The sequence below is a fragment of the Pochonia chlamydosporia genome, chromosome 4 (genome assembly GCF_001653235.2).
Source record: "Pochonia chlamydosporia 170 chromosome 4, whole genome shotgun sequence".
Classification (NCBI taxonomy): Eukaryota; Fungi; Ascomycota; class Sordariomycetes; order Hypocreales; family Clavicipitaceae; genus Pochonia; species Pochonia chlamydosporia.
Genome location: NC_035793.1, coordinates 4,844,253 through 4,870,930, shown reverse-complemented (window position 1 = coordinate 4,870,930; position 26,678 = coordinate 4,844,253). Strand labels below are relative to the sequence as shown.

General features: G+C 49.3%; 8 protein-coding genes across 8 annotated transcripts; 4 read left to right on the top strand and 4 right to left on the bottom strand.

Annotated features, from left to right (window-relative positions):
• Positions 1 to 747: 747 nt before the first annotated feature.
• On the bottom strand, positions 748 to 2,248 carry VFPPC_10074 (serine/threonine protein kinase; the record flags this gene model as incomplete). The annotated part of the gene is made up of 2 exons (XM_018288508.1): positions 748 to 987; positions 1,040 to 2,248. The coding sequence occupies 2 exons, from the start codon at positions 2,246 to 2,248 to the stop codon at positions 748 to 750; spliced, it is 1,449 nt and encodes a 482-aa protein (XP_018137939.1).
• Positions 2,249 to 3,103: 855 nt separating this feature from the next.
• On the bottom strand, positions 3,104 to 6,611 carry VFPPC_14712 (kinesin; the record flags this gene model as incomplete). Its single annotated transcript, XM_018292480.1, has 4 exons — positions 3,104 to 4,400; positions 4,466 to 5,461; positions 5,529 to 6,190; positions 6,264 to 6,611. 4 exons carry the CDS (start codon positions 6,609 to 6,611, stop codon positions 3,104 to 3,106), a joined length of 3,303 nt encoding a protein of 1,100 aa, XP_018137940.1.
• Positions 6,612 to 7,105: 494 nt separating this feature from the next.
• VFPPC_14713 (BcPLC2, phospholipase C) lies at positions 7,106 to 11,579 on the top strand (the record flags this gene model as incomplete). The annotated part of the gene is made up of 4 exons (XM_022428926.1): positions 7,106 to 7,385; positions 7,500 to 9,736; positions 9,810 to 11,197; positions 11,366 to 11,579. The coding sequence occupies 4 exons, from the start codon at positions 7,106 to 7,108 to the stop codon at positions 11,577 to 11,579; spliced, it is 4,119 nt and encodes a 1,372-aa protein (XP_022284056.1).
• Positions 11,580 to 12,023: 444 nt separating this feature from the next.
• VFPPC_10075 (protein kinase, catalytic domain-containing protein) lies at positions 12,024 to 13,697 on the top strand (the record flags this gene model as incomplete). The annotated part of the gene is made up of 1 exon (XM_018288509.1): positions 12,024 to 13,697. One exon carries the CDS (start codon positions 12,024 to 12,026, stop codon positions 13,695 to 13,697), a length of 1,674 nt encoding a protein of 557 aa, XP_018137942.1.
• A 165-nt stretch (positions 13,698 to 13,862) lies between these two features.
• On the bottom strand, positions 13,863 to 15,035 carry VFPPC_14714 (hypothetical protein; the record flags this gene model as incomplete). Its single annotated transcript, XM_022428927.1, has 4 exons — positions 13,863 to 14,244; positions 14,294 to 14,676; positions 14,731 to 14,835; positions 14,886 to 15,035. The coding sequence occupies 4 exons, from the start codon at positions 15,033 to 15,035 to the stop codon at positions 13,863 to 13,865; spliced, it is 1,020 nt and encodes a 339-aa protein (XP_022284057.1).
• A 2,275-nt stretch (positions 15,036 to 17,310) lies between these two features.
• VFPPC_10076 (FAD dependent oxidoreductase domain-containing protein) lies at positions 17,311 to 19,077 on the top strand (the record flags this gene model as incomplete). The annotated part of the gene is made up of 1 exon (XM_018288510.1): positions 17,311 to 19,077. The coding sequence occupies one exon, from the start codon at positions 17,311 to 17,313 to the stop codon at positions 19,075 to 19,077; it is 1,767 nt and encodes a 588-aa protein (XP_018137944.1).
• A 1,833-nt stretch (positions 19,078 to 20,910) lies between these two features.
• Positions 20,911 to 21,547, bottom strand: VFPPC_10078 (snoaL-like domain-containing protein; the record flags this gene model as incomplete). The annotated part of the gene is made up of 2 exons (XM_018288512.1): positions 20,911 to 20,946; positions 21,008 to 21,547. 2 exons carry the CDS (start codon positions 21,545 to 21,547, stop codon positions 20,911 to 20,913), a joined length of 576 nt encoding a protein of 191 aa, XP_018137946.1.
• A 1,029-nt stretch (positions 21,548 to 22,576) lies between these two features.
• On the top strand, positions 22,577 to 23,467 carry VFPPC_10079 (hypothetical protein; the record flags this gene model as incomplete). Its single annotated transcript, XM_018288513.1, has 2 exons — positions 22,577 to 22,906; positions 22,979 to 23,467. 2 exons carry the CDS (start codon positions 22,577 to 22,579, stop codon positions 23,465 to 23,467), a joined length of 819 nt encoding a protein of 272 aa, XP_018137947.1.
• Between the last annotated feature and the right edge of the window lie 3,211 nt (positions 23,468 to 26,678).

Below are 26,678 nucleotides of genomic sequence, written 5' to 3'. Positions count from 1 at the left end.
TGAAGCAGTGGCTTTTCTACATTTCCAACTTACGGCCTGTATCGGCAAACACAAACAGCCACTGTGGCCCCTGGTTGTCACAGATGCGTCGCCTCTGGTGTGCCAAGTATGGTGGCTGAGCAATATTGTAGAAAAGCCGGCTAGTGCTAACCTTTGATTCACAACAGCATGGGTGTTCGGTAATAACGGCTTTATAGTCTAGACGTCGAAACAACGATGCCGGGCGTGGCGTGGGCCATTGTTGGCGCGACGTTCCAAAGCAGTGGTTACTGTATTTGGCAAATAGTACATCATGATGCTGATTCGTGTAAAGCATGGGTTGAACTCTTGGCAGGTGATCATGACTGGGTTGGCAACTACTTATAAATATGACCCTGTTGCCGAATGGGTCCATGAAGAAAGGCGTAGGCACGCAAATCGTCTTGCAACAAGCCATTGCAGAAAGAACCACGTTTTTACCTGATATCAAAAATGCCCCAAAATGGTCCCACCAGCAAGCACAATGCGATGGAGCCAATAATCCAGACTTTTCTGGCCAAGAAGCAAGCTACAGGCTTTGTACTCGGCTGCTCCCCTCTTAAGCAACATCCAACCATGAAGAAAACGAAAACCCCATGCAGATAGGATGCTCAAATTCGCGGCCAGACAGAGACCTCAGAAACAGGGCACTAGAAGTTACGCAAGTGATAAACATCACTTTCAAAGCCCCAAATCCCAAGAACCAGATATAGACTCTAGCACAACCATCTACTGCACCGCAATACCAACCTCGGCACGAACAAAACTCAGTTCCTTTTCAAAGTCCAACCTCCATTCCAGCGGCAACAACGAATTCCCATCCGCCCCGACAGTCGCCTCCGGAGACACCCAACAATACCCCGTCTTCAAAGCCAGCAACGCGCTAATAGTGAAATAACCCCATCCCCTTCCGCCCATCTCAAACGGCAGCTTGTGATCCACTTTGTAGGGATGCTTGAAACTAGAATGCTACCATGGGATGAGAAAACGCCAACAGAGAACAATCAGATGAATAACGTACCAAGAAGACATGCACATCCTTGATAATAGCCTCCGCGGCGGGGGCTCGTATGAAAAAGTGCCACTCGTGGCCTCGCTCCAGCTGCTTATGCATATTTCCAATCTCAATCGTCACGGCTGATATTTGAATACTCTGCGATTGTGCCAACGGCAACACAGGCGCACAGCATTGACCCCATAGGGGCATCACCCATCTCGGCTTGCGGATGGCATCGATCAGTCGTAACCGTGCTTCGATGTCAGCAGCCGTAGGACGTTCCTGCGGAGTAATGGCGAGCATCTCCCGTACCAGGGCCATGAGCTGCGCGTCAGATTGAGACGAAACTTGCGTTCCGCTAAAGTCGAACCAGTCTAAAATAGAGTCGAGGTTTGCGTGAAACGACTGGTCTTTCTTGGGACGAAGGCTCTTCAGAAAGTCGAGTGTGTACTCGTTGCAGAGCCCTATCATCTCGAGGAATACACAGCCTAGTGAGAATATATCTGCTGACCGTCCGTTCGCTTCATACTCTGCAACCTCCGGAGCAAAGTACTTTGGTGTTCCGCGCTCACCATTCTGCGTGATGCTTTGCGAAATGTTTGAGAAGTCCGTTGACGTTCCAAAGTCGGTCACCCAGAGGCCGTCACGGGAGAGCAGAATATTCGACGGCTTGATGTCCTTGTGGCGGATGGATCGTTGGTGAAGATATGCGATGGCGCTGGAAATGCATCCGACGCTTTGTTTCAGACGGAATAAGGCAGGTCCCGAGTTTTGTGAGGCGTCAATTCCGAGGCTTTGGAGGCGTTGGCTCATGGCTTGATAGTCGACTTCTGCGTCTGGTTTTGCAGTGAGGTTGTCGACGTCTTCTAGAAATGTGCCCAGGTCACATACCGCAACTGGCCATAGTAGTAATCCTAGAAATGGCCCGTGGGTATATGTCCCGACTAGTTTGATAATGTGCTCGTTGTCGAGCCTTTTCAAAATGTCCATTTCGCGAAGCTCTTGCACCCCAATCTGCCGCCGACAGTATCGGCGCTTCCAAGCGACTGTCCTTCCGCATACTTTGGTCTCGAACACGCCTCCGTTCATTCCATGGCCCAGGAATCGTCCTTGTGATAGAGGTAGCAACTCGTCAGGGTGGAAGTCGACGTGAGAAGTGCCGCGACCTGCCCAATCCAGCTCATGGGAGGTTTGGCGGGCGGAGGAGTGGTTCGCATCCGCTTGTCCGTACATCTTTATTCATGGGTATCTGAGCGTATGAAGCATAGCGTAGTCTCCAGCCGGGGCCTTCAGTCTTGTCGGATACTCATGTCGCGATCAAGTTGAGTCTGTTGATGAGCTGATACAGAAACAATGCACGTCAACCCCATGTCTTTGGCCTAATCAGGCTTAGGCTAAACTTCCCAGGATGCTTGTATTGTGTCAAGTGTCGTCTGGTTAAACTGGGTTTGGTTTAGTGCCCCTGTTCAGCTTCGTTAGTTGCAGACGTTATGATGCTGACCTTGATTGATGAGTGACAAGAGTCAACTACAGTTACAAAGACAAAAAAAGATTTGATCAGTTAGAAAAAAAGAAATAAGACATAGAATCATTCTGTATCAATAATAAGCTTGTTGTCTTTACCTGAATTATCCAAGCTGGCATCTCTGGTGTTTAGAGTGTTTTGCTAGGACATTGCCTCGTACCGTGGCAAGTATCGCGGCGCAATTATGAATCACCACACGCATTCTCAGGCACACATGCCGCAAACAACATGATACAAGAAGTTTAGTCCATACCTGAATTATATATGTCAATATCCATTGTATCGTCTGTAAACAAAGTCTATCAAGGGCGTTGCCGTTGGGTTTGCTCGATAACCATGTTTGCTCACCCTATACAATCAGGCTCAATAGCGTGAAGTCTTCGCATGGACAATGACGGGCTAAATTGTTCCAATGTGCCAGATCTGGCAAATTGTATCCGATTCAGAGTTGTATTGTTCCTCCACATAACTGGTAATCGGGATTATGATGTGGATACATACATGTCATCCTACCCAAACCTACGACAACGCCTCCGAAACGCCGCTTGTTTGCGCAGCGACATTTAGCCCCATTGCTCCAACACACTCTTCATGCACGCTGCTGCTGTTGCCATTGCATAGCTTTGCCACCTCTTACTCTTATGGCAGTCTGCGTAGTCACAAATGCCCTTGATAACGAGGCAGGGGAAGTGATCCCAAACGCCCACACCCTCCATCTCAAACGCAATAAGGTCCTCGTTTTGTGCAATCATGTCACGCTCTTCGGCGGATTTCATAACCTTATCACCGCATCCAATCGTACCAATGTGCACCACTGGCCGCACAGAAGAATCGGCTCTTTCACCGTTACCCGCAATTGGCTGGAGAAGACGTTGGCGTTCTACAAGTCGGAGACGGTCGCATGCCAGTTCTTCGCAAGTCAAGCCTCTCGCTGTGTGGCAAGCCTTGCCTTTACCACACGATTTGCCCCAGTCCGGACAACGGGAGGCATCACGGTGCCTATGCGAGTATGATGGCTCGTACAGAATGTCCGCATTGACACCAGGATACTCATATGCGTTCTCATTACGCAGGTTGATGAGATGCCTCTGTAGTCCGTCTACAAGGGCGGTTTGGCATTGAATACCCTTAAGTCTGGCGAGAAAACCCCTGACTTCCGGGTTTGGCCTGCTCTGGTTATCATGGATCGTCCCTTTCCGCGTGAACTCGTCGGGGTACTGTCGACCAAAATCGTACTGAACGAGGCCATTGCTAATAACCACATCTCCCAAGATGCGCTCTGTCTGAGACGGCCCAAATGGTACACCTCCGCAGACACCGACCACAAGGGCAAGCTTTATTCCAGCAAAGCTTGCGTAGCAGCTCGATGCCGCACTTGCAGCGACTCCCTTGCCCATGCCTGGCAGATGCACCAGGACTACATTGTAGGCTCCAATCGCACCAAGAGTGTACGAGTTGGGGTCACGCCGTTTTTTGCCGTACTCCTTTCGTTTCCAGTGCTGATCGAAGAGTGCTATAACAGCGTCGGCCTCCTCAGGGAGAGCGCAAAATATGGCGATTTTAAAGTCCTCACGCTTTTTGGGTTTGGTACAGTCCCCACCGCTCTCTTCATATTCAGAAACAATGGGAGAAATCCTCACGGACTGTGTTTGGCCATGCTGCTTTTGTTTGCGGCGAACACGCTTGGCGCTGTTCCCGGCTGAGCTCGGCTCGTCACACTTCTTGTGAGCGGTTGAATTTACGGCGACAAGATTGGTAGGCTCTGGTGGGAGCGTGTTTTTCCCCAAATCAGCCTTTCCACTTACTCGGCGATAGCGGAAAGAGGTGAATCGCTCGAGAATATTTGCTACGCGGCCAGCTCTTCACTTTGGTTAGAAACGGCGTCGAAATATACCAGTCCTGCTATGAATGTGATATGTATTTACCTTTTACTTTTGGTTAAAGGCTTACGATCGAGTAGAGTGGTCTTGTGGGCCGTCTCGCGTAAGGTGTTATTGGGCTCCTGAGCTACTTCTGGCGACGAGTATCTCGTGTCAGAGGTTGTAGACTCGGTAGAGTCATTTGCACAGGACTGCTCCTCCTCCTGGCATGGGTCCAGATGGTTCTTATCAGTGGTGCACTCTCTGAGATTAAGGATGCGCAATCCTAAAGCTTGCTCCTGGTCTTGAACTTGGCTAAAATTACGCTCCAAGTGCTCCACAATCCCTTCGTAGAGGGCCTGACGCATCTGATGCAAATCGTCGCCAGCACCATCTGGCCTATCCCTTTGTCGTCTCTTGAGTATCGCCTTGATATGAAAGCATCCTCTGACGGCTTTGTTATAATCTCCACGACCGTACTTGTTGGCCCTCTGCACCAAGACGCGATCAATGGCGTCTTCGACATCATCTGGCGAAGGGAGACTCGATTGAGTCAGGATCCTCTTTCCCGTTTCAATCTCAAGTAGCAGAAGGGCGAAGGCTCGCAGGGAGCTTTGGATGGCGATTGGCTCGCTGGAAGACAAATCGTTCGGTTGAGACTTTCCCAGCGTTCTTGTGATATATGGACGGTGGATATCGATAATCTTGTCAGAGTGGGTAAGAAATTGGATGGTTTCGACTCGCAATGGAGCCTTTAACCATGCTCCGTCCCATAGGTGAAGCAGGCATCGCGCCAATGACAGAGCCAACACGGCTTTGTCATTCATGTCGAATGATGTGCTGTCATTACCATCCTCTTGTAGATAGCCCTTTTCAAGGAGTTCGCCAAGAGTCACAGATGGTGAGGCACCGTCATACGATGAGGCAGTCTCTCCTTGTGATGGACGCCACAAATAATCCTCATCGAATATGATGTTGAACACATTATTGGTTGATTGGATATCCTCAATAGACCGACAGATATCACTAATCATACGGAATTTGCGAGACGTGAATGGGTTTCTACAGCCGCGTCAATTTATACTCGCAGAGCATTAGCCAGACCTACGGGGGGTCACGAATCACTTACTTAGGGATTGCAGTGCACTGACATTGTTGCCAGAAGGTACTACGGGTGCATGGAGAAAGAAACATATCAAGCGATAAAGACTCGCTGGAGCTCTCATCTAGCTTGAAGCCGGCCAACTGGAGCTTTGCTTTGTGATGCTGGTTTGAGCAGGTCTTTTTCTGCAGCAAGTGAAAGAGTTGATTCGAAAGTTGCCATGATGTAAGGTCTTGCCACTGCGTTTTGGAGACTTGGTTGAAAGCTGGCGGTAGAGGACTTGGGCCACCCAGATCGCATATGAGGTCACCTAAGCAGGCATTGACGGCACCGGCCCTGGCGAGACCTCCGAGAAAAGAATCCAACCCGTGATGAAGAATTATGAAATCCTGGCAAATAGTGTCTAGGCTTTCAGTACTACTCGAGGATCGTTTGACAAGTAGTCTTCCCAGTGCGCCCAGCTTTCTATGCTGGCCTTCTTTTGGAGCGTCGAGGGCTATTAGGGGTGACGGCGGAAAGGATGACTGTGGCTGAGGCCGCAATGCTATCTCAGGAATATTGTCAGCTGGCGACACAAGAATATCTGGTATCCATGAGAGCAATTCCCCTAAAGCCCAACCCTTGTTGGTTGGAACTGGTGCTGGCTTTTTGTCAGCGTTGGAATCGCCTCCTGGCTGCTGACACAAATCCTGTTATTGCCCCCGAAGTTAGCTATTATTCCCATGGTTGGGATGAACTTCCCATGAGGTGAGAATCGAGTACCTCGTCCTGAGCGAGTGGATCATCGAGAATGTCGTCCTCGACGAGGTCTTCGAGAAAATTTAGTAGGTCTTCAATGACTTCGCGGCAGGAACGAAGAGCCTGTGGTGACAGAGTGTAGTCCGAGATCTCGACCAATTGAATGCTTATCGAGACCATATCCTCTAAGAAAAATGCCACGGCCTTCTCGACATTAAGGTCGTCGGTCACGGAATCTACCGTGTATTCATCACGAGTGGCCGGCGCAGAGAGACTCCACGGAATCGGTCCAGCAAATATTGGGAGGACTGCATTTAGGATTCGTCGTTCTGGAACTGAGTCGTTCAAGCAACAAGACGCAGCAGAAGCCATGGGTCCGCCTAGTCAAGCAGCAGATGGGGTAAACTCAGTGGAGGCGCCATCATACGGTCCGGGGCTTTGCAGTCCGTCTGTGCTGTTGTAGGCGAGGTGAGGCAAGGCCAGATTGAGATGAAAAGGTCTGGTGGTTGTCTGGTTAAAGATGGATGGAGTTGGGTGATGAGAAGTCAACGTTCAGATCTAGTCTGGTCTGGTCTGGTCTGGTCCCTTTCGCCCCACCATGAAGATGCACCAGGAACATTAAACGCCATCCCGTTTGGCTCCCGCTCACTCAACCCCGCACGCACCAGCTTAAGTCAAGTTAGCCTTGGTTTGGCTCTAGGGCGAATGTTGACCTCCCAGTGCCATTACCACCAGACTATCCACCTCATTTGGGACAAATTCAAATATCTGGTCGATTTCAGCCGCTTCCTTCATGCGAATCCTAATGTGTCTTATAGTCTAGCAGTGGACTGGCCGTGGAGAGGGTTTGCGGCCTGGCACACGCGATGCCAACAGAGTCGCAACACGGAAAGGACATCTACAATGCATCGAGGCAATGCGAGCTTACTTTTAGACGACTTTTGCCTCTTCTCAATGTACTCGATGCAGAGGAGCGCCAATGCCAGATAATCCGCGATGCAAACCATCGTTTCAGCCTCTGGGCTAGTTCCCTTGGTGCTCTTGCCGAGGAGCCCAACTCCTTGGATACCCGTTTGAGATTCTATCCGGGCGTGGAAAACGCTATACTGCGATTGACAAGACTCTTGGGCGACAGTCTGAATCACGGTATGTCTGTCTGTCTGTCTGTCTGTCTGTTTGCTTGCTCGCTGTCCTTGTTGATAGGGCATCCAATAATTCGGATCAACGGCTTGGGGTCAGACGGACTGATGTTTTCGGTAGTTTTGACAGCATTCTTGCCCTATGTAGCTTTAAGTCGGCCTCCACAAGGTACAAAAACTGCTACTGATCATGCTGCGATACCGGAAACCCTGCCGGACAAGCCGGTATATCAAGCTGCCCTGGACACGATTCAGGACACAATTGCTAGACTACAACGCTTAGCAGTCGTAGTTCGATCGTCGTCAATATCCAGTCTTGCGCTTGCAGCCAACAAACAGTATGATATAATCAACCCGGTCCCCCTTGCTGAGTTTGAGAGACTCGCTCTGCTCTTCGTCAAAGGCAGGTTTCATGGCGTCGAAGATGACCTGGCTAGGCAGCTGGCTCGGTCCATTACATTCCGAAGACTTAATATTATACACAACCAGCGAAATCGGAATCGGCTGAGAGTATCATATCACTCCAGCACTACTAGCCAAGCGGATTTGGACTCGCCCTCTACCAGGTTTTCCGAGTCTCACCAAGCAGGTACCTCGCTTACTAGCACCCTGACGAAACCGGCAGACCAGCATATTTTCGATCCTCCATCCGCGACATCAGAGGAGGAAGGCGAACAAGTGCGAAGTCAAATATTTAAAAACCTCGAGCCGTATGTTTGCATCTCAGAGTCTTGTACTGACCCCTTCGTGTCCTTCAAGTCGTTCACAGCTTGGCGCGAGCACATGGAAAATGTCCACACGCTTGAATGGGCTCGACAAGTGCATAAACCCACCGTATGGTATTGCGATGAAGATGCACACGAATATTGCGAGTTTATTAACAAGGACGATTTTCGACAGCATCTAGACTCAGAACACCACGGCGAATACACAGACAACAAGTATACGCGCAAGTTGTCTCGAAATACTATGTCGGTGCCACGGGCACGGAATATATGCCCACTCTGTAGCGCGGATATATTGGAAATCCTTGCACTGCGCGGTCCAGGGGTTGATCGAGGACCGACAACGGAAGAAAAAGGCTGGCGCCGCGAGCGTGGCAGCAACACTTACTTTCGAGCCTTTGATGATATCTCAAGCTCTGACGACGACGACCCAAAGTCCCCTACCTCCAGACAGGCTCACAACAAGACAGATCTCACCAATGGAGTTCTTTCGAGACATGTTGCCAGCCACTTGAGGCTTCTTGCCACTCTTTCAAGCCGTTATCTTGATGAGGATCTCGCGCCTGCAGAGTCCGAACAGGCGGTTTTCGGCTCCGTGGATGAGGGATGCGAGAAAAGTAAGCTGGCCAGAGACTTTCCAGAAGCGGATGGCTCCCTATTATTTGAGGACATTGCACGAGATGAGAGGCCTGCTATAGATGAACCTGACCTCAGTAATTCGGCAACCACAACTTCACAGAACCGGAGTCACACCAACATACGGCTAGATTTCACACCAGATGTAGCACCATCTCTGGCGAGTTTGAGCAAATCCCGGGGCATCAGGGATGACCAAAGCCGCGGTTGGGCTGTCGTAGCTGCGAGGAGAGGAACCTTGATGGTATTATCTCATTTCCTATCTCGGCTTCAGTATTACTCAAAGGCAAAGGCGAAGGCAAAGGCTCCCGAAGTAATTGGGAACCTGGAATGGCCCAATGCAAGTGATCCGAGGTTGCCCCCGTTGGTTGAGACCGGAAGGGCGAGTTCACCACGCAACATAAGTGCTGCCGAGTTTCTTCGTCTGTTCCGCCGGCCCTCCATACGGGGCACTGAGTATAAAAGCATGTCCATGTCGGATCAAGACACTGGCCACCACGGCAGGGCCCACCGCGAACGCACCATTTCCATTTTCGGTTCATCCCAAAATACGCACACAACACTAAGGCCGCTGGTTGACGTTACTTCCCTCTCTCAACGGAGCCATGAGAAATCCACAGGGGACAGCGATAAGTTGGCCGAGCTGGTGAATCCGGAAGTAAATGTAGGCGATGAACATATAGGCCACATCATCCTCGCAGCCTTCGAGGACGTGTACAACGATTTGCGTGGCACCGACAAGCTCCTATCGCTGGAAAGCTTTTCCGCCTTCCTAAAGGAGGTACAGGGGGAGTCTGATGTGAAGCTTGACAGACAGGTATATACCAGAAGCGAATTTCTGGAAGTTTTATTCAAACAGTATGACATGAATGCTATTTCGCCAACTATCGAGAAGGATCTCTCCAAACCGATCACGCATTACTTTATAAAGAGCTGCCACAATTTTCTGGGTGCTCATCGGGGACGCAATTTGAACCTGCAGGATGTAATTAAAAATGTTGGTCTATTTCCTTTTCCATTATTTCTCTATTTGTGGTTGAGAATTTTATACTGATTCGTGTTCTTTGTAGATAGCCTCCGAAGACTACCGCTGCATCGAATTGGAAGTACGAAACAATGATAAAGTCTTCGGAGACAGAAAGCCAGATACAAGACATCCTAAATATAGTGACCACCACTCAGGACGGTCTCCGCAAATCCCCAGCCCGCAGGAAGAAAATTCCCCAAGGTCCAGCATTTCGTCAGGCTCTGGTAGTGGACGGGTACTTCTGGATGAGCCAATGGTGACTTATCACCGGATGCTTGCACATCACCGGAGGCTTGCACATCCGTGTAGCTTTACGGCGGCGTGCGAAGCGATCAGAGAATCCGCCTTCATTAAAAATGATATGCCCATCATTGTTATTCTCACAGTCTTCGCTGACCTGGATCAAGAAGAAATTATGGTCAAGATTATGCATGAAGTGTGGCAGGGACAGTTGTTGAGCGAGCCCTGTGATGGTTTTGATCCGCGATTCAGACTCCCGACGCTCGCATCGCTCCAGAATAAGATCCTTGTGATGGTCAAGAGAGAACGCGACGGCAATGAGCGTTCTTATCCTGTTGTATACGAAGATCCATCGCCGTGGGATGAAGGTAGTGCACTACTTAGACTTCTGAGTTCTGGTATTGGTGAAGATGAGCAAGAATCTCCTAAGGCGCGTCGCATCGTTCCATCCCGGTCCCCACGCCGCGACAAATCGCCATCTGTGAATGCCTCGGCATCAGAGGACAGTACCAACACCCGGGACAGAAATAGCCTGAACGAACTAGCCGTCTACACCCGCAACGAGCACTTTGAGGAGCGTTTTGGCGGGTTTCAAGCACGAACTGCCAAGAACCCTACGCACGTGTTTTCTATGGGGGAATCACAGATAAAACGTCTGCACTACGAGCATAGCCGCAAACTTCTAATGCACAACAGAAATTTTTTTATGAGGTCCCTTCCCAGCAGGATGAGTTTGGGCTATACTAATCCGGATCCAGTTCCCCTCTGGAGAATGGGCGTCCAGATGGTTACATTCCACTGGACAAACCAACGTCAAACAATAGGCGACCCCACGATGCTCAATGAGAGCATGTTTGCCGACGAGCAGGGTTGGGTCTTGAAGCCGCCAGAGTACTGGGGGTCCGCCAAACAGATCGACGTGGACGAAGCAGGTGCAACAAGATACGCCATGGACCTCGATATTATCATTCTTGCAGGCCAAAACCTACCACAGGAAACTCGCAGGAGCGAAAGTATCATGTCATTCATCACAGTCAAGCTTCACGCTGAAAACCCCGACAGGGCGCATGTGAACTGGCTTCAACAGTTGCGGGTAGATGTGAATAGCAAAGGGCCCCAATTCGGAGCTCATGGCGAGATGGTTCAATTTCACAGGATACCACAGGAGGGGACGGCGCTTAGTTTTGTCAGGTACGTTTCCTTGTTCTTCATCCAACCCTTTTACGTCGGCATGAAGTTGGCTATAAATTGGATCTTACCATCCGCTACGGAAACACGACCCGGCGGAACGTTCCGCGGACCGCAAAATGCGAATGAGGATGTTTGCGAACTTTGCTAACAATATTGCTTCGTTTACAGCTTCAAAATATCAACTTATCGGGGCGACTCTCCCACTCAACTACGATCGTGGGCTTGCATTCGTCTTGATCGGCTTCGAGTTGGCTATCGTTTGATACGCCTCACTAATGCTGAGGGTGGTCAGGTTACGGGAGGCGAACTCCTGGTCAGGATTTCCAAGACGATGCGCCAAGTTGCAATTGTTGACGAGGTTGGAGATTCGAGTAGCGGATAAAAGCGGCGCTGCTCTTTACCGTGTTGGTAATAGTTTGATGGTCTGAGGCGGGGCTTTTGAAGACGGAAGGAGGGGCTGACATCTGGGCGCTTGGGATTTCGACAACGGGAGGAGCCGCAGCCAAGTGCAATCAACCACACGAAACATTGGACCCGCGATTGCATTCCTCAATACCAGCTTCATCTCCTCCTACATCATCAAGGCGGTGTAGGGTGAGATGAGGCCGATTTGATCGATGGATCCCTTATCTCTGGGCATTGGGGCCCTCTCACTCACCTTCCAGCTCTTCTCAGGCTGCGTCAAAGGTCAGACCATGTCAAAGCCTCTGCGCTGCGTGGCGTGGCTGCTTCCCTTCAATCTGCACCCTGACATGTCAACTACGCACCAAATCGGCTGACAATGCAATGACATGCAGCATACAATCTCGTGTCCGATGCTAAAGGAATGCCAGTTCAGTTTCAATACTTGCGTGTCCGTCTAAAAACAGAGCAACATCGACTTCTAAACTGGGCTGATGTAGCCAACTTGACAGAGCAGAACGACTCGATTTCTGCCAGCCTGCGCTTGAACGAGGCGCTTGTTCAACAGGTCCTCCGTGAACAAGACATCATTCTCGCCAATTTCTGGAAGACAAATCACCCGTATCGATATTTAGTCGAAGATGAAAAGGTCGGTCTTAATGCGAATGCCGGTGCGGAATCTGAGCTGCAGGAGCGGTTTCCGCCTGCCAAAAGCTCGCTCGAGAAGAGAGCGCTCAGATGTGTGGAAAAAATGCGAAGTTATCCAGTGCGTATCCGATGGGCTGCGTTCGACCGTGAGCGTTTTGAGACTTCTCTAGCACAGCTCGGCGCACTCAATGACGCCATGACCAGCCTGCTCGACTCACAGCAGCAGATGGCCCTCCACCAAGCGCAGATGCGCACTTCCATGCAGGTCCTGGAATTGAACAACAAGGTTGACCACCTGCTTCAGATCTTTCAGGCCAACAGCTTGCAGCTCACTAAGGGCTTTCAATATCCGAATCTCGCGCCGCTGCCAACTTCTTACCCTGAACTTCAAGAGGAGAGAGACGTCCTCGCAACCCTGGCGCACTTCAAGGCGCTCAATGTAGAACTTAATTCGGATTCTGGTGATGAACACCATGACGACAGCTCCAGCGAGGCAGGGCAGTTAGACGCGAGATCCTGCACCATCCTTCGCTCTTCTCCCGCAACCTTTACGTTTGAGATAGAGCGTTCCGACGGCATGTATCACGGCAATCCTGCATGGATTGAGTGGAAATATTACGAACCAGTACTGCAACTCGGGCAGCCTGATCCTCGTACACTAGCACGAATATCCAAACTCTCAACCCTTCTCAGCAATCCCCAAAAGCCGGCACAGTTTCGCACGGCCGCCTGCATCGGTTACTTCAACGACGCATCAAATAATCGCTTCGGACTGGTCTTCCGCCGGCCAATGGGCCCATCATCCGCCAACTCGTCATCATCGCTCTTTGACCTCTTCCTTGATGAGGAGAAACCATCTTTGTCAGCCCGCATCCACCTCGCACACACACTCGCCACCGCCCTGCAATACCTCCACTCCACAAACTGGATTCACAAGGCCCTTCGCAGTCAAAATGTAGTCTTTTTCACAGACCCTGGCTGCCCGGATCTCTCGAATCCTTTTCTTTGCGGATTTGGGCTGGCGCGGCCAACCTATAATACGGAAATGACGGAGAGACCCGACACCAACCCGCTGTATAACCTGTACAGGCATCCACTAGCACACAGCGATATTGCGGTGGAGAGTATCGGCGGATTCAAGAAAGCGTTTGACATTTATAGCTTAGGCCTTGTGTTGCTAGAGACCGCACTGTGGATGCCGCTCCACAGAGTGCTGGGAATCAAGGACGAAGAGGTGCAGGGGCATATCCGGCCTGGAGTGACTAAGAAAGTTCGGGGAACATTGCTCCAGGACCGAAGGTTTTTGGATATGGTGATGGCTTCTGCGGGAAGTGTTTATGGAGAAGTGGTGAGGGTATGTTTGGAGGGCATGGGGGAAGATGACAGCCAGAGTGTTGAACGGTTCAACGAGGAGGTTGTGATGAGGCTGGAGAAGCTTTTAGTCATCTAGGTAGCTTTGCTTTCTAGCATCGCGATGTCTTGGCATCTTTCATCGCTGTGCTTCTAGGTCCGGTTTGTGAATTGCAGTGGCCAACATCATCACAAGCACTTGACCTCCGGGTTTGGATCATGAGAGAGGCCAGAGTTCATTTAACATTTCGTTCCTCGTTGTTGACTAAAATCTAGTACTATGCTGTCCCGCGATTGGCTGCAGCTTAAGATGCTCGCTGCTATCCGGAAACCCTCCGCCGGAATGAAACGTCCCCCTATTCACATTATTATTCGTCGCTCGATCCGAGTCCTTTAGCAGCGTCGGCCCAGACTGACTCAAGCCGACAAATTGTTTGATAGATCGGAGAAGAGGTCGGAGGGTCGCAAGATTACCGGCCGTAATAGCAAGTCCTTGTTCCGTAGTCGACCAGATGGCAATGTCAATGGTTGCATCTATACTCATTAGCGACAAGCACACATAAAACACGGGGTCGATCTCACAAAGAAAGTCGGGGTTCTTAAAGTCCTGCACGTATGGAAAGCGGATAACAACGGCGGCGCTCGCGCTGTATTCTCGTCAGTTGATTTCACAATGTGGTTTAGGAGGTGACGTACACGCAAGCCATTGCCATGATGGGAATAAGAGCCATCTTGTTCACCTTGTTCATGTTCAAGTGCCAGATGATGTATATGGGTAGCAGTGCGAAGGTAAAGTCGCAGATTACGCTGAACGCACTGTACACGTAGGTGATGACGATGATGACTTCGATGTCGATGCAGTGGCCTTGCTGTGCCTTGTTCCAGAAGTAGGAAATCGGCTTGCATTGAAGTAGGGTGACGAAGAAGAAGAGCACGCCAGTGAGGACGGTGAGCAGCATAACCACGTATACGATCCATCTTTCGAGGCGGCGGACCATGAGGCGCAACAGGAAGCAGCCGATGGAGAGTTTCGATGCTATCATTGTGAGGCAATACGAGAGGTAGCAGAACCACCAGTACTGATGGGTGTCAGCATTGGCTTGAAGTGTTGATTTGTGTGTGGGTTGTCTTACCTGCATGGCAGATGATATGTCGTCGCTTTCTAAATCCCAGTAATGGCGCCCGGTGCCATAGTGAACGCCGGATAACGCGCATGCCACGAAGAGAATGAAGGTAACCTGCCAATAGTTAGGATACAGAATCTCATCCGGGAAGTTGGTCGTCATACCAGCGCAAACACCATGAATCCATCGTCCAGACCAAAGTTTTTTATCATGAATATCCGGACATAGCAGCGCAGAAGCATCGACACTGCCGCAAAGACGACGAGGACATAGCAGGCAGCTTGGAGCTGCGGGCCGCGATTCTCAATTGCCATCGCGGCTGCAGTTCAAGTTTTCGACGAATGCGACGAAGCCAGACGATGTGATCTGAAGATTCAAGACATTCAGCTAACCCCCATTTTAGATGCAAAAATAGACAGGACAATTAGTAAAGATACAGCACGGTATCCACCCCCAAGAAGAAAAAACCTAGGTCTGTCAAAGGGCATATTGGTATTGCGATCTACTGTAATGACATTTCGACCGAGGCACATTTTGTTAGTCTCGCAGTGGTGGTACCGACGTTACCGAGAGGCGTTTTTCATCTCCACCACGGTGGCTGCCATGCTTTGCGGTGCAATGCGAGTCATTGACGCAACGGACAGACATGAAGAATGCGGTTAAATGCCGTTTAGGGGATAACCCGTCTGAAGGAGTTGGTTGACTATTGGTAAGGCGAGTGAAACAAGGGCTATTGCCACGTGGATTTGAGCTGAACACGGGCACGACGGGTAAATTGGTGAAGTGAGGCATGAAACTGAATCCGCTGGACTAGTTGGCTGAGTCCCGGAGCTAGCTGGGTTGCACGCTTGGTTTTACTGCTTTGGGAGGCAGTTCCGTGTGGTTCTCCTCTTGGGTTTCGGGAATGACAGTCTTGGTGTGCGTGTGGCGTTGGTTGTCAAGACTGGACTTGATGGCTTGACAGGTCGGACGTTTTACTCCTTGGAGAGTCAATGGTTCAGCCCTCAACATTTCTTGGTTTGGGTGAGTTTGCCCCTGAGCTTTAGTTACTAACGTGTTTTTATAAATAGGGATATGTTCTTGATGCAGCTTTATTTCTCTTTGTGGAGTCGTAGGGTTGTGGTGGCGAATGCTGCAATGCACACGAAATGCTACTGGCTAACAACACTTTAAGAATAATTTACTGCCGCTTCGCCGTCTGCTTGGTCGATCCTGGTTAGGGGTACTGACCTTTATCGGTGGCTCGAATTTGTAATGTGGAGAGTCAAGGCTTAATGTCAAGTGTACTAGCAAGCTGTGGTTGGGGAAGAGGCTCTTTTAAAGTTCTATATCTAGAAGTAAGTCAATTAAATCGAGGACAAGTTACATCTGTCTTTCAAACTGTAAAGATTTCTGGACTTATTTATAGCAACCTACGGAGCAGATTCAGCGTACGTTTATGTGGCTGCTCCGTCGTGCTCCATCGCGAGTTCATCTCCAAACGGACGTCAACTCGTTAAGTTACTCCAGGGTTCTATGTCGCTCAAACTATGCGCATTTGCAAAGACATGTATCCGATTTGTAGATCTGGTTGGAACCAAATAGTCATTTCGCCTACTTTTTTTGTGCTGCACTCCAGATCTGGGCACCATCAATGGTCTAAACATAAGCGAGAAAAAAACAACGGTATCTGATGCACTCTGTCAATTTAAAATGCCAGTTTCAAACTGAAAAATGGCCCTGGTCTTTAAGACTGCCATTTTACTGTCATCGCAAGCGCATCTGGGATGCCCTGCGGGAAGCAACACCAGAGCTCGTCAGGATCAGTCAACTAAAGGCACAATCCGAGTCTCCAGCTCAACTCTGCCAGAGATAGACAACAGTGTAAGTACTTGGCGACGCATCAGTACGCTGTCTTATCACTACCAGACTGCTTGTGGCTTTAGGTAGGCTGTAGCAAACTGACGTCAAACGACTACTTCTCGATTCAATAGTTGTCCGCGTTTCCATTGTCTGTTTGCACTCAACAGATAAGGCGCATTTTGAAATACAATGAACCTGAGTAGCTCTCTTACCATGGTTGTCTAAACATGAGAGTCGTGTACTTCGAGCTCATTGTCATTGAATCCCTGCATCTTACTGCCGATCTTTGTTCGCTCCGCCTTCATCGCCCTCCAAGTGCTGACTGTGGATTAGACACCTCTACTTGTCGTGGATTCTCTTGGATGCAACGGTCCATGCATTCGCTGATCAGATCATGATATCGGGCGGTCCAACACTGCTAACATGGGCGGTTGCGTTGGATGCAAGTAAGAAACGTTATCCCTGAGCATCCTGAGCAGGGTGTCAAGTATAATTTTAGTATATCCAGCGTACCTTGTGTACCTGTCACGGGTGTCAGCACGAAAATTAGTCACAGGGAGTACGTTGTAAGGCGATGGAGTTTCGTTTGCCAAGAGGCTGCGTGACAATGTACGATTGCCATGACATCAAAATGAGGGACATCATTTGGCCACAAACATAAATGTCTCTTCTTGTCTATCCTCAAAGAAGCTATTTCACGTCCGCTAAACATATATCGTTGATTTAACTTAGGCAGAGGTTCTCAACATGGCGCCTCACCGACCACAACGGGGAGCACTACCATGCCATCTCTTCAACCTAGCGAACGTGTTCATATCTATTCTCGCTCTGACGTCTCTCGGTGCTGCAATGGCCCCTTCAAAACGAGCAGTTGAGAACCGAGTAACGTGCGACACGTATGGACGTGGGAAATACGACGTTCTCATCTACGGCGCTACACCAGCAGGACTAGCCGCCGCAATACAGACCAAACGCATGAACAAAACCGTGGCTATTGTAACACCATCAAAGCACATTGGTGGGTTGACCGTGTCGGGCCTGGGTTGGACCGACTCAAAAGATGGAAACGCCATAGGGGGCATTGCTCGCGAATTTTATCACCGTGTGTACCAGCACTACAAGTCTGATGCAGCGTGGCGGAAGGGAACAAGAGCAGACTATATCAAAAAGCAAGGGACTTCTCAGCCCGGCCCAACAATCGATGACGAAAAACAGGTCCAGTGGACGTTCGAACCTCATATTGCACAAATGATATTCGAGAACTGGGTCAAGGACTTGAACATCAAGGTATTCAGAAACGAGACAGTCGATCGGTCATCCGGCGGAGTTAAAATGAAGGACAAACAAATTGTGTCCTTTAAAACAGTTTCTGGTCATGTTTACGATGCATCTGTGTTTATTGACGCCAGCTACGAAGGAGATCTCATGGCCGCAGCAGGCATTGGTTACAGAATTGGCCGTGAAAGCGAAGCAGAGTTTAAAGAGTCATTAGCTGGGGTCCGCATCAGCCCTCAAGACAATTACCTTGGAATGGACCCGTATATTAAAAAGGGAAAGCCAAGTAGCGGTCTCATCAAAGGAATCGACCGAGCTATCCCAGCCGGTGATGTCAGCAAATTGAATGGAACGGCAGATAAATACCGACTCCAGTCGTTCAACTACCGACTTTGTTTGACGCAAGACGCGGGCAACAGGGTCCCATTTTCTAAACCTAAAGGATATGACGAAGCTTCGTACGAGATTCTCCTCCGATATATTGAGAGTGGTTATCATGATGATTTCTTCACCAAGCAACTTATGCCAAATGGTAAAACGGACAGTAACTCAAACGGCCATGTTAGCACCGACCTCCTGGGCGGAAACTACGACGCCGATAAGCATACCAATTACATTGAGCAGGATTACGAACAACGAGCTGAAATTGTTGAGCGTCACAAGACATATACACAGGGCTTCTTTTGGACACTCGCCAACCATCCTAGAGTGCCTGAGAGGTTTCGAAAATCCGCGGGCACCTGGGGTTATGCCAAGGATGAATTCGTCAGTAATGATCATTGGCCGTTTGAGATATATATCCGTGAGGCGAGACGCCTCAAGGGCAAATACACCATGACACAGAGTGACGTGCAGAGTCCTAAGATCGAAGTCAAGGAACGATCTATTGGTCTCGGCTCGTATACCCTCGATGTACACGAAGTGGAAAGAGTCGTCATTAATAACAAGGTCCATAACGAGGGCCTCATCCATGTTCCTGTTTCGAAGCCATTTCCAATTCCGTTCGATAGCATCATCGCGCCTACAAATGTTGCGACTAACTTTTTGAGTCCCGTAACAATGAGCAGCACGCATGTCGCATTCGCAAGTATCCGAATGGAGCCAACGTATATGATTTTGGGCCAAAGTGCGGCTACAGCCGCTGTTTTGGCGATCGAGGAGTGTTCTAAGATTCAGGATGTTGATATACGAAAGTTGGCCGCTAGGTTAAGAGAAGATAAACAGGTTCTGGATATATGAGGCCTGTATTTATATTATTCTCATGCTGAGAGCATGTCTAACATGTAAAATATGCACTGTGCCTATCTTAACGTAGACAATCTGACACCCAGTGATGGAATCGCCGAATTATTACGATTATTGCGTTACTCACCGTAAATGCTCTGTGATACTGTTAGAAGAGCGTGAGATTTGATTTAATGGGCTTTCGGCCTCTGATTCATTGTTACTAGTTTGACCGTGCAACTGACTTGCGTATAGTAATTCGCCTTATTAGGAGCACATATGCCATACATCTGTCGACAACTGACGTCTAGATACAAACTGTGCGCGAGCCAACAATTTTTTTGCCACCCTGCGCAAACCACCAGAAGCGACCTGTCAACGGGAAGCACCAGAAGACTGTGTGACTCACCTGTAGTAAGAATGGTCCATAGTCCAATCGGCAGCAGCTTGCCTCCCGTCTCAAAGTGCAAGACGCACATGGCCACAAGTCCGATCACAAATGTACACCAGACTGGAGACGACGATACAAGCATCTAATATGGCCGGAATGACAAAGAGGAATATGGCGGTAGGATCGCGGATTCGAAAGGCTGATAATATAGTCCCAGGATTGCGAATATCTGCAATGCGCTCGAACCAAGTGCGCAAGTTGGTTTCAGCAACATCTTCCAAATACTCGGATTGGTTGTCGAAATCCCAGTCATGCAACACTCGGCGTATAAGCAACTGTCGGTTTCCGTTACGTCGACTTTGAGGGTGCGTAGTGAGTGCCTCAGAGAATCGAGGAACTAGCTGTAGTCAGGCGTTTGCCATTGACCAGGAAGCTTCGAATTGGCGGCACCCCCTTCGTGATGCTCCGACGTCCACGAGGATCCATATTCACCCAACGTGTTGGGAGACGTAGCGATACAGGAAATGGAACTCTTTTCATTCATTTGTAAGATTATCAAGTTTGCTGGCGGCTCGAATCGCATCAGGGATCTATGCTACCAGATGGGCGTGGCGCATGGTGGTACTTTGACTCCCTAACGGCACCCTGAATACGAGGCTGCTGTAATTCAGCCCATGGCTTTTGGCTTTGCCTCCTGAGGGATTTAATTCTATCATTCCTTTGCTTCTTTAGGTTCTCGCTTATCCATGTAACCGACACAGTGTTTCGCCTCCCATATTCATTGTACACTTCAGCAAAAGTTTAGCTTGGTTTCGTAATCCTTCATCTTTCATCACCTTCAATTTCCCCTCCTCGCTTAATGGGTACCACTTTACCACAGACCGAGATCATGGAACCAGTTCAATCAACGTTTCCCAATCCGCGGAGTGAAGTTATACAGCGAATCCGCGGCGTGCAACTTCAACCTCGACCTGCTCCTCCAGCTATTACGGCCGCACTGGTGGGAAATGGTCCGGATAGGGCCTGGAGGGCATGGAAATGGACGTCAGCAAAAACCTATCTGGGGTGCCTGGCGCTTTACAAGGTGGGAATTGATGATGCGGTATGTATTCGCAAATGGAGATTGAGCAGTTTCGTGGAGGTTCTCACAGGATGGTACTGGGTACACTCTGTAAGCCTATAGAGCCACAGTGGTTCCTCTCATAAATTATAACTTGCCGCCACCCATTCTATAGCATGCTATTTCTATTAGCTACGGCCCATTGGCAGTCATGCCGGTGTATGAAGCTCATGATTGTTGAGGTGACAATAGGAAGTTATCACACAGTTATGTACACTGACAATCTCCCCCAAAACACGACATCATGTTGTCAAACTTGACATTGGCAGTCTGGTTTCAAATGGCAGAATCCTCCATCATCGGCCAAAAGCCCAAAGAAGTCATTTCTGTCTCTGCCTTACGTAAAAATAGACAAATTTCCAATCAGAGCGCCCTAAATCAAAGTGTTAGAAGAGACATTAAGATTGTAGACTCAACGACGCCATTGAACATACCATATATACCAAGTTCCGGTGACTAATCCTCCAAGTCAGATCTCTTTGCCGAGTCCACACATCCTGATACTGTCCGTAAGCAGTCACAATCTGTCCTTCATGCGGCCCCATCCCAAAGTGAGTCGCGGTATAGTACGTCACAGAAACAGCCGAGGCCGGAGACAGCACGTCGATAATTTGAGTGCCGTAAGAGTGCTGAGTCGTGACAACTGCAAGGCTGGCCTTCAACGCCGTCTGGATAGCGGATAATGGTTTCAATACACCCAGTGGCGCAGAGTAGTTTGCTACTGCATTAGGAGCAAAGACACGGTCAAGAGCAGCGAAGTTCTTGCCGTCAATAGCTAACGGATAGTGTGCCAAAACATTGCGAATAGCCTCTACGTCGAAAGGATCGGGGACGAAATCCGAGCCACGAAAGGCATTGGGGAGATCAAAAAAAGGCACTGGTTGGTCTGAGGATGTCAATAAGATGGAAGGACTTGCTGCAGAAGCGGCGGCGGCGACTTGTAGGCCACCGAGCAAGAAATTGATGAACCGCATCTTGTGTGCTGCAGAGTAAACAGATGAGTGAATTAATTGTATCTCGTAACTGCAGGCAGAGAGAGGCAGGTAGAAAGCAATTGTGCAAATTGGCGATTCTTCAATGAACAATTTAGCCGTAATTGCATATGCAAAGCCCCGTAGTGTTCAAACTGTCCGCTAGTTCCTGCTTACATTCCCTGTCAACAAGTGATGTCAATTGCTGTTTTTCTTCGGCTAGTTCCTAATTTGCACTAGGGGTACATTGCTGTTTTTACGGATCAGAGATATTCAGCTGCAGCATATCCCTGTCGTATAGCTGCATAACGATCGAGGGTTGGCTCTGTTAGTGGTGCATTTTGGCTGGTTTGATCCGTGGTGCTGTGATATCGCATTCAGAAGAATTCATGAAGCCACCGATACATATACGGTACATTGTGCCGCTTTTGCTGACTGTTTTGTCCATTTGGTTAGACCCTGGTTTCAATGTTTGTTGCTATCTTGTTGGGGCTTCTCTGGGTATTTTGCCCCTGTGCCAAATGTCTGGACCCTTCAAAATCTGTCTATCCCGAGGATTTTAATATTCGTCACTATTCCACTTCACCCTCACTTCTTACGTCCGTACTTGCTTGCTGGTGGCTCCAAATCTCCATCGGTTCTGTGGGAACCCGCCGCGTGAATGGCGTTGAGAACAACAGACAATGCACCTAGATCAGGCGGTCCTCTTCTTTGAGATGTTGCTTTATCGGTAAATGGCTCCTTCTATTTCTCTCAGTCCGTGATTAAGAGGAACGCTAGTCTGATACCTATTGTTTCTGGGCTATTATGTGGATAGGAGTTGCGGTCTCTTCGGCCCTTACAGCATTCAGAACATTCTACCAGTATCGCAGGAACCAAAGATTGTATACAAACGGCTTCTTCATCCTCTTCGCCCTGCTTTGCCATTGGTCTGAGAAATCGCATGGCTGCCGATCATACCAACGTGCCCGTGAGAATGTTCTGTCATTCTGATTTGAACCTATACGTACTTCAGTTCCTAATCTTAATGAAATGGATGCTGGAGTACAGGACGAACGCTGTACAATAATAGAAGAGAATCAAAAGCTGAAGGGGACTCTTGCCCAACCAGAGCACATAACAGGCCTGTCAGACCAGAATATTCAGACTACGTTCAAGAAGCTGGCCAGAGAAGTTGATAACTTTTCGAGGGTAGCGTGGGACAAGCGGAAGCAGTTCCAGTGGCCACTTCCCGATATCGTCTTGCAGCGCGACAATATTCCCAAAAAGTTAAAGCTGCTTATTGTTCAGAGTAGCATCTGGATTATTCTCAACGACCGAATATTCCGAGCCAATTCGCAGTATTGGTGCCGGAGGCAGAGAGTTGCACAGGGAATGGAACTTGGAATTCGGCAAAGGTCAGGAATCATTTCATCGCTCAAGTCACATGCTTAGGCTCTCACATTGTCTCCAGATCATATCGATGGATTCCACGCTTGGCCAGAAGCCGGAGAAGATTCGGAACAGCGACGATATGAACTTGTGAAGAAGTATTTCCCGGCTACGAACAGGTCACAACATGGTCCAAGTGGTGATAGCAGATGGGAAGAATACTATGAACAGTCACTTAGGACTGCTGCTATTGATATTGGTGATGCCGTGGAGACTGTCACCAATGTTGATTTAGTCTGGGCGAAGGAAATTGTCAAATTCACAGCAGAGTTTTGGATGGATCTTGCTTCTCAGAGATACCGAGCGAGGTTGTACCTCCCACAGGAGGCCACGAAGGCCCAAGTAGCTCGAAACTGGAGGTCATCGAACCTGCTAGTCCTTGTCATCCGTCCTGAAGTTCGACAGAGGGGAGACGCCCAAGGTCAACGACTCAATCGAGAGCAAGTTGTCCAACGCTGTCATGGCGAGTGGAACTCCTCAGACAAGTTGTAGCTTCATTGTTTCCCAATGTATGTGTACTTTCAATAGCCGCTAGGTGGCAAATGACAGCAGCCGCAGAGTGACCATGTCGATGAAGCCACAGCTGAATTTTTGTCACAGTACGAGCAACACAGCGGGCGATGGATAAGACAACCTTGGACTGGCGGCTGAAAGGTCCCGCCAACGACTCGCTCAGATTCAGTGAGGCGAACTAATGGTCGACTTACTTCTGCGGATCTGGGCATTCGTTTCTTTGATAGACTGTTACGAGTACTTCCGAAGTGATTTGGAATATAGCAAATTCAAGCAGGTGAAGGCTCAAGTGGTTGAGGATGAGAAGCGAATATGGATGAAGAATTCACCCTTGCAGGACGAAGAGCGATGTTTGCGATTTTTTGGCCTGCACGTGAATTTAAGCTGAGTTAGGGCATGCTTTATTTAGAAGCTATACACGTACAACAAGGCCACCAATAAAAATTCGGGACAGGCCATTTGGATTGAAGTAGTGCCCTCTTCTCAACACTACCAGGCTTCAATAGCAAATCTCCTCCTGCGTTGGGACTGACCGCCCACTGCAGGGCGCACTGGAACAATAATTTCAGCCTCTCTGCGGAGTGAACACGGGCAAGGTTTGGTTGCGTCAGGTTGTTTAAGACGCATTCTGTGGGATGTACTAAGGCCAGTCAGGTTCTCGGATAGAAAGGCAACACTCGCCCAACTATCTAAACTGGCACTCCCAAGGATCAGCGTCATGAGTATTTCCAGAGCGCTGAAGTTGAGATATGACACGTCCTCCAACGAGGTCTAGAAGAGTGTACGCTGGCACCTTGAGTCTAAGCCTCCACGGTTTACCCATGAATATTTCGGGAGAGCAGGGCGTTGGTAAGTAGGGAGATAGTGAACTATGACTATGTGGCTGCGAGAGGAGGGGACATCCATGTCTCAGCCCTACATGTTGTGAACCCCTATCTGCTGGATGATCAATATTGGTGACCTGCACCTACCTCGCCTCATTCTCAACCAGGGCAATCTTGGACCGGCTCGGGCCGTATCCAATTCACCGCTCTTTGATGGCACTGTTGCGGACTGTGCCATTCAACGCTCTTGCGGGTGGCGTGTCAAGAATGTATTGCATAATTGTTAACTCTCAACTTCTCCAGATTGGTAAGTTGTCAGCCTTTCAGAAGCCACAAGATCGTTTGGGACAATGTACACTAATAGCGTGATATTTCAAGCTGACTAGTTTTCCAGGGCTGGCTGTGATCTGTCAAGATAGCTTAGCCTCCGTCACGCGAGCAGATTCTGGTGCCTGTCCGTCTAAATCGATGTGGCAAAATCACCAGGCTAATTTCTGCAATAGATGAAACGCCTGCAGGAAGTGAAGTAGTGGCAGCTAGTATGTGAGCCACTACCGACGCCTCGGGCCGCGATGGAGAGACTACATGTGGAGGATCAGCCCGGTCGTGCGGGATATCCCGCTCATGATGTGACCAGGAGTAGATTTTGTTGTCTGGGAATAGGATCGGTACTGATTTTAACAGGTCCGCATTGTTGAGGAACGACAATATTCCCCGGACCATGGGGTCCTGACCCCGCGGAGAAACGTGAAACATTGAAGCAAACCAAGGATGATTCAGCCCGGCATGGCTTGGCAGTTCAGGTACGGCTGAGGCGCCGTGGCGGTCTCTCCGACTCTAACACTGGTAGCCTTGTTTTTGGGTTTCTGTTTTTCTTGAACAGAGGCTTGATACATAGCTTGACTGGCGCCGCAGAGTTGATCAGACTCCAATGTTTATTCCAAAGATGGCTGCGTATATAATGTCCAGGCCTCCGTTCTAAATAATAACTACAAAGCGCGAGTGGAAATTGGGAATAAAAACTTACACAAGCATCCCATCCCCAAGTTGCCATCATAGACCCATTTCTTTTGGATCATGAGGCCGAAGCGTACTTTACGTCTTGTTTTGCTTGTTGCGCTGCCATCTCCGCTGCGAGCTGCGTATAACTGGTCCGATTGCAAAAACGCGGTGTCGCAAATTCGTGCTGGGGAGCTTACATTGGGTCCAGTTAACAATGATACACTCGACCAGTACATCTATCACGGTCCGATAACTGGCTTAGACCCAAGCTTTCCTAGAGACCAGTTTCTGGCAGTCACATACGAAGGCAACATTGCATCTCCCATTCCCTAAGCCCCATACATCCAACGCCGCTATAACCTCGGAATCTAACCCGTACTTGAGATTACAGGCTGTCGAGCGATTTGCAGGAATCCAATTGTCTTCTACGATGCTCACAAAGCATTGAGTCTTGTCACGAACTGGATCTTCCCATTAGCCATTCTTCTGAGCCTACCGTGGGAATCTCTTCACAGAGACAAGATCTCCAAAACCTTGATAGCAGCCATGAACTGGCTAGGCTCGCCACAGACGGCCCTGACGGCGACGATTTTCAATTTCCGCCAAATACGCAAGTCTCATAGTCGAGCTCAAATGTGGGCAACAGAATGTGGATCGCACTTATACAGCGCCACGTACTTTGTGCTCTCCTGCGTCAATCAATTCGATAGCCTTCATCTTGTAAACGACCGTGGTAAGCCTACACAAATGTTATACGCCCTGGTACACGGCCTTTTTCGACCTTTATCTAGTCAGGATGAAGATGATGTTCAGCTCACTCGCCAGTTTCTGCTCGCCCTTGCATTTGAGCTACGTATGCTGCGCCGGCGAGCAGTCATCCCTACGTTGGCTAGTTTAGGCGTATTTCTTGTTGCCTTTATCTTTTCTATTGTTTTGGCCTTTGCCGATCTTGGCGAGGACAATAGCCCGTTTTCGCTCTCCTTTGGCCTTTTGATGACGTGGCTTCCGCTTTTGGTGGTCTTTACCACTGTTGACAGGAATCCTGTTTCATCAGAGCGCGTAGGGTGAGTTGACTGAGCGACTCTATTACCTAGAGAAGTCTCCAAGTATTTGAAAGGTGCTAATTCCAGTAGGGAACTGCTCTCCCGTTGGCTCTACAATGTCGAGGTCGCTATGAGATGGTCCGCCTCTGTTAGACCAAGAGATAATCCTGCGAAATGTGAGTGGTGGCTGACGTCCACCACTATTCCTCGGGAGCTCAAAGTTCGGGAATTCATTGGACAAGGAAGGAAGATCCAGTTCTGCGGGTTACCTGATGCAGTATTAAGGGCCACCGCGGATGTCGACTTCGGAGCGGAGGACAC